Here is a 6,845-nt window from a genome sequence, read left to right on the forward strand (position 1 = left end):
GAAATTTGAGATGAAAGATCTTGGTGATGCCACTTTTGTATTAGGTATTCAAATACTTAGAGATCATTCTCAAGGTATCCTTAGGTTGTAACAAAAGAGCTATATTGATAAGGTTTTGAGCAGATTCCGCATGAAAGATAGTAAACCAGGAGAGACACACTCGTCGCTAATGGACACAAGTTTAGTCTCAAATAGTGGCCTAATAATGATCTTGAAAGAAAAGAGATGTAGAAAATTTCCTATGCATTAGTAGTAGGGAGTCTAATGTACGCTCAAGTTTGTACTCGTCCCGACATAGCATTTATAGTAGGAGTTTTGGGCAGATATTTGAGCAATCCGGGTATGCAACATTGGAAGTCAACCAAACGTGTGATGCGTTATTTGAGGAGAACAAAATACTACATGCTCACTTATTGGAGATCAGACAGTTTAGAGATCATTGGGTTCTCTGACTCCGACTTTGTGGGATGCCAAGATAATAGACGCTCCACATCAAGCTACATCTTTATGTTGGGTGAAGGAGGTATTTCATGGAAGTCTGCTAAGCAGACTCTCATAGCTTCTTCGACCATAGTTGCAGAGTTCATTGCTTGTTTTGAAGCGTCCAACCATGAGATATGGTTGTGAAACTTTGTCACTGGGCTGCGAGTCGTAAATGGCATTAACAGGCCATTAAAGATTTACTGTGACTATAACTCAGTTGTACTTTATTCCAACAACAACAGGAGCTCAACAAAGACAAAGTTTATTGACATCAAATTTCTAGTTTTAAGAAGAGAGTTCAGGATAGACAGATTTCTATAGAACATATAGGGACGGACTCTATGCTAGCAGACCCATTAACCAAGGGTTTAACGCCTAAGGTCTTTCATGAGCACATTGCTCATATGGGCGTTATTTCTAAGGATACCTTGGTTTAGTGGGAGTCATTTCTGTACTATATGTTTGCTTTAGAATTTGAGTTATTCAATTTTCTACATAATAAAAATTGATTACTTATGATTCTATTTCTGAACCTGCTTGTGTTTTTCTATGTGCAATGTTCGCATTGCATTAAGAACTTTGGAAAGATCTCATTAAAGACTAAAGAAGGACAAGTCGGAAATACGCATGTCTCATATCACATTGCATGTAATTTCCATGCTACTCATCCATATTTGGTCTATGTCATTGAGTGTATTAGTATGGTGATCATCGTAGTTTAGTCACGACTGTATTGGGATGAAAGTCGTGGTGGTTCCGTTATTAATATATAAGATGGTTCCATTATTGATAGTATACAAATGCACGTCTAAAGAATTTGTGATATAATTGTTTCAGGAATGATATGTAACCTAAGTGGGAGATTGTTAGGAAACTCACGTTTTCTAATCTAATTTCGGCAACATATTTAATTATTCAATTATATTTAATATTTACTGGAATTGGCTGAAATTAAGTGGTCTAATTTTGGTAAGCCCATAGATTACTAAATAAGTAATATTGGCCAATTGAGTAGAAACCCATATTGTCTTAATTAGGGAATTATGGGAACCCTAATTAAACAATATAAATGGAACATTGTGGTTGTGGTCCCCATAGACTAAATCAAAACACGGTTTCTCTTCTCCCCATCCGGAAGAGAGACGATGGTCCCACGTGGAATAAAGGAGATTTAGTTGAGGAAGATCATGAAACCATTCATATGTTCATATCGATTGTCGTAGTAATTCTGCAACAGGAGACAATCGTTCAGAATGGATCCAAGTATTTATCCCGTATCCCGAATCCTAATATTCTGGCATGATGTAAATTCTAGATTCGTATTTAAGATTAAGGTTATCTAACAAGATTACCTGGGAGAACCACAATAGAAAACAACAGCCAGTAAGAAGCTCATCAAAGAAGAAATGCCTACGGCCACCTAAGATGTTTAGTAGAGAGAATGGGGCGAAGCTCGGAGATTGGGTGAAGGGAGGGAGTCAAGGTTGTGGGGGGTGAAGTGGAAGATATGGAGTCGCTACATGGATACAACGGTGGATCCTCAAGGCTCGGGTAGTTCCCTTGGCCTGTCAAGAGTCAAGAAGCCCACACTCTGGCCCAAACCTGAGTGGCAAGAACTGTAAAAAATATTGAATATACTTTGTATTATCTGAATGTGTTCTTCATCCGAATTAACTTATCAAAAATTTTTTAAACAAATAAATCATTCCTTCCTTGTCTATTATTCAGGCCAAAGTTAAGTTTAGTTGTTTTTTTTTAGCCAAACTTTGGAACCAAAAAATCATCAATGACAAGTAGAACCTAGTCTCTCTAGTTCAAATTCTTTCTGTAGTTACAAGTCGGCCTTGATTAATATTTGATTTTAGTATCTATAATCAACAAGGATTCTCAATATTTGGAACTCAAACTTATTATGTGCTTGGACTTTGTGTTTTTTGCCAACCTCTTAATAATGGTGAGAAACACACATGTAAATTTCATCTAGCAGTGTGAGTCCCCATGGCATGAATTCAAGTGTAGCCTTGAGTTGGTGTGATACGAGACCTAGTGTGGTAACATGGCTTCGAGTCTTTGTCAGAAGATGTAATTTGTGTTTACTTCAATTTTTAGGAAAGTATTTTATTAGATAAACTTATTTCCATGGGGTGAAGAGAAGGGGAATTAAGTCATCTTGAAGAAGCACCCTCAGAATGAAGAAACAAAGAATTGAAAAGTAGAGTTAAGGAAGTCTTGGAAAATCATAAAAAAACTCGGTCTATGTAAGAGAGCAACCCCAAATCTTCAAACTTAAAGTACAATGGAAGTTTTTGAAGCTTTAGGTCAAAATTGCATATGTCTAGATCTTTTACTGATGCAAACATATGTGTTAAACATGTTAGAATCACTTAGGATCAACTTCAATCATGCTTTTAAAACACATCTAGAGATCTGGCACTGGATTGATCACTCAACATCTACCAATGATCGATCAACCAAAATGTGCACATGCCAAAAATATAAAGCATGGTTGATCAATCATCCAGAACATTGCCAAACTGAGTTGTAAAGCATGATCAATTATTCATGGGGTCTGATTTATCAATGATGTCTAGGCAATGTAAGACTATGAGGAATGATCGATCAACCACTTGACATTGATCTATCATACAGAAGTTTGCCAACTAGGGACATAAAACACAATTGATCATACTTGTAATGCATAGACAATAGGAATTCTGATTGATTGATCATTCCTTGGACATTGATCAATCAACTTAACTTGTCGGACCCAATAGAAAGATATTGATCGAACATACTAATGATCAATAAGCAATTTTTTTTTACAAAAATGTAGTCGTTGCACACGATTTATCAATCAATACTTTACATTGATCGATCAATGACATGTCAACTTTTTTTCAAATGGGAAAATAATGACTACTTTAGCTTGGGAAACTTATAAATACCCCCACGAAACGTAATTTTAAGAAGTTAATGAGCTTTTATTGGTATACCTATAACATTCTAAGTTCTACATCTTGCAAATCCACTCCTAAGTTCATTTTTTGAGAGAGAAAAAACACTATAAATCTCTTCCACACTTCTCAAAACCTACTTGTTGCATTCATTTAGTCAAGCTCTGAAATTATTTGCATTGTGCATCAAAGTTGGTGGCTTGGAAATTTCAAGGGAGACGACTGTCTCTCAGAGTTCACAAAGGGTGTAAGCTTTTTTTTTTTGTATTCCATTATTTTCTTGATAGGTTCATATAGAACCTTTTGAATCTAGCCAAATCTCAGAGGAGATTTATGTTAATCATGTATTTGAGCATACACGTGGCTTAAGAGAGAGTCAGAATCTCTTTTGTGTAATTCCAAACAATAGAGTTTATATTAGTGGAATTTTCCAAGCATGGGTTATTGGGCGGTGAATACCAATAGGGGAGCATCGATAACAAAACATCTTGTGTTAATTGTGGTGTGTGCGTGCTTTACTTTTAATTTTACTTGTATTTATTTTAAATTGTACACACTTGCTTTTAATTTCTAAAAATTCAAATTTACACCCCTCTTGAGAAGCCACATGAACCATCAATTGGTATCAGAGCAGGCATATGCACAATTAGAATCAAAATCACCTAGATTTTGAATAACAATTCAAATGACATCTCAAGATAAATTGCTCCTTCTCGAAAGACAATCCGCTAACCATCCCCCTCTCTATTTGACGGTGTTAACTTTGGATATTGTAAGGTAAGAATGAAATTTGTCTTCCAATCCATGGATTGGGATATTTGGCATGTGACAAAGAATAACCCCTTTGAGGCACAAAAATTAGAGAATGACCACCTTGTCATGAAAGAGTTCAATGAGTTGACTAGGGTAGATAAGGAGGAACTCAAAGCAAACTCCATGCCTATTAAGTTGTTGTTATGAACTTTAGGACCAAATGAGTTCAACTGGGTCTCCACATGCAAGACAACAAAAAGAAATATGGGACAAACTTGAAGTCACACATAAAAGGACCACTAGAGTCAAGGACTCTAGAATTAGTTTATTGATATCCCAAAAACTCAAATGAAATTGGGAGAATCAATACTTGAGATGAACTCTAGGTTCACTCACATAATTAATGAATTTTGAACATTTTAGGAGAAAAAATCTCCCTATATAGGCAAAATGATAAGCTTCTCAAGGCACTTCCAAAGTCAGGGGACATGAGGAAGATAATCATCTGTGAGAATGCTAACTTTAGAACTATGAGCTCAGAAGAACTTCTAGGGATTCTCCTAGCTTATGAGATGGAGCTTGAAGAGAATGAGAAAGAGCAACCTAAGAAGAAAACCCTTGCTTTAAAGACCAAAACAAGTACTGCAAATGATACTAGTGAATAAAGCTTCGTTGAAGTGACCTTCATCACTAGACATCTCCAAAAGATGTACCGTTAGAAGAAGAGCATTAGAAGACGTCAATTCAAAACTCAAAATGACAAATCCTTTAAGAAAATTGACACTTGTTTTGAGTGTGACAAACTAGGGCATAGAAGAAACAAGTGTCCTAACTTAAAAGGAAGAACCCCATCCTCAAGCAAGGATCCAATGAATAAAAAGAAGAAGGTGATGATATCCACTTGGGATGCAATGGAAGAGGAGTCCAACCATCCTGAGGAAGAAGAAAGTGATGTGGGTCTTATGGCAATTGAAGACAATGATGAATTTGTTAGATGTTGAACTCAACCACCACGCCTTTACAATTGAGTAAATATGGTATTTATACAATTTAGAATAGAGAAGATAAGTTTTACATGATAAAATAAATACAACATGGGATAAATCCAATGTGATCTTATCCGATAACTAAAGGGATTATGCTTATCCCTTATCATGCCCCCTCAAGATAGGCCACTTGTTAGAGAAGCCAATCTTATCTCGTAGTAAATGAAATTTTGAACTTGGCACTGGCTATGTAAGGATATTTGTTTTGAGGGTTCTTGGACGCAAAAGGACGGGAAGAGTAACAACATTGGTAGCGGGTAAGAAGAGCAACGACACTGGTAGCAGCTGATAAGAGCAGTGACACTAGTAGCGACTGAGAAGAGTAGCGACATTGGTAGCGTCTCGGAAGAACAGTGACACTGGTAGTAGCTGAGAAGTGGGAGAGTAGCGACACTGGTAGCAGTTAAGAAGTGGAAGAGTAGTTACGGCTGGAGTGGATAGAATCAAAGAGAGTGCATTGTCCGATGAAGAGATGTGGAAGAGCAGCATCACTTATTGTTGTTGGGGCAGACTGAATCAGAGAGAGTGCATCGTCCGACGAAGAGATGTGGAAGAGCAGTGTCACTGGTTGCTGTTGGGGCGGACGGAATCAGAGAGAGTGCATCGTCATATGAAGAGATGTGGAAGAGCAACGACACTAGTAGTGGTTGGGGCAGATAGAATCAGAAAGAGTGCATTGTCTGGGTGGTTCAGCTGGGAGGGAGTGGCAGAGAGTGAGTTATGGGAAAAGAGGCAGAGGATCAATCTGCTCTAATACCATGTAAGATGTTGAACTGAACCACACCTTTACAATTGAGTAAGAGTGATATTTATACAATTTAGAATAGAAAAGATAACCTTTACATGATAAGATAAATACAACATGGGATAAATCCAATGGGCTCTTATCCGATTATTGAAGGGATTATGCTTATCCCTTATCATAATCCACCACTTCAGAAGAGGTAAGTGACTCACACTATGAAAATGAGTTAGAATTACTTTTAGAAAAATTTATTCATAGTTTAAATAAATATAAGGAAAAATGAAATGCTCAAAACACATGAGATTGCAAAGCTTATGAATGAGTTCATCTCCTTGAAGGAAGCAAATGAAAGCTATGTACCTAATACTTCAAGGCAAAGTGGTGTGATAGATAAGACTCTAATGTGATAGGTTAGCTTTCAAGAAGAAGAGTATTGAACTTGAGCAACAACTCAAGGTACTATCACAAAAGAACACACCGAGGAGGAAAATTGGGAAGAAAAATAAAAGTCAAAACAAGAAGTTCACTCTCATTTCTCATATCTGATACGACTATTACAATGAAGTGGGAGATTATGCCCATTTTTGCCAAATTAAGAATGAAAATTGCATCAAACAACGATGGGTACCCAAAGCAACCAGAGGGTTGCTTTAACCCACAAAACCACTGGCAAACAAATTTAGATGCCCAAATCTCCTACCACTTCAAATGTTATCCCAAAGGGACCCAATTTTAAGTGGATCTCTAAGGGTTAAATCTTTTGTGATGTAAGTTTGTCTCCGATCCAATCCACCGAAGAATATATGGATTTTGGATAGTAGGTGCTCAAGTTACATGGCTTGTGATAAGAAGAATTTCATTGAA

The 6,845-nt window shown here is 36.9% G+C and overlaps 1 protein-coding gene across 1 annotated transcript; it reads left to right on the top strand.

Moving 5' to 3' along the window:
* Positions 1-264: 264 nt before the first annotated feature.
* Positions 265-1,205, top strand: LOC137949456 (secreted RxLR effector protein 161-like). The gene is made up of 3 exons (XM_068795505.1): positions 265-620; positions 767-863; positions 1,059-1,205. Exons 1-3 carry the CDS (start codon positions 265-267, stop codon positions 1,203-1,205), a joined length of 600 nt encoding a protein of 199 aa, XP_068651606.1.
* Positions 1,206-6,845: the final 5,640 nt, after the last annotated feature.

This window comes from Aristolochia californica, unplaced genomic scaffold (genome assembly GCF_029961685.1).
Source record: "Aristolochia californica isolate CCGP_79_NKW_82.1479 unplaced genomic scaffold, dmAriCali1.0.hap1 SCAF_14, whole genome shotgun sequence".
Classification (NCBI taxonomy): Eukaryota; Viridiplantae; Streptophyta; class Magnoliopsida; order Piperales; family Aristolochiaceae; genus Aristolochia; species Aristolochia californica.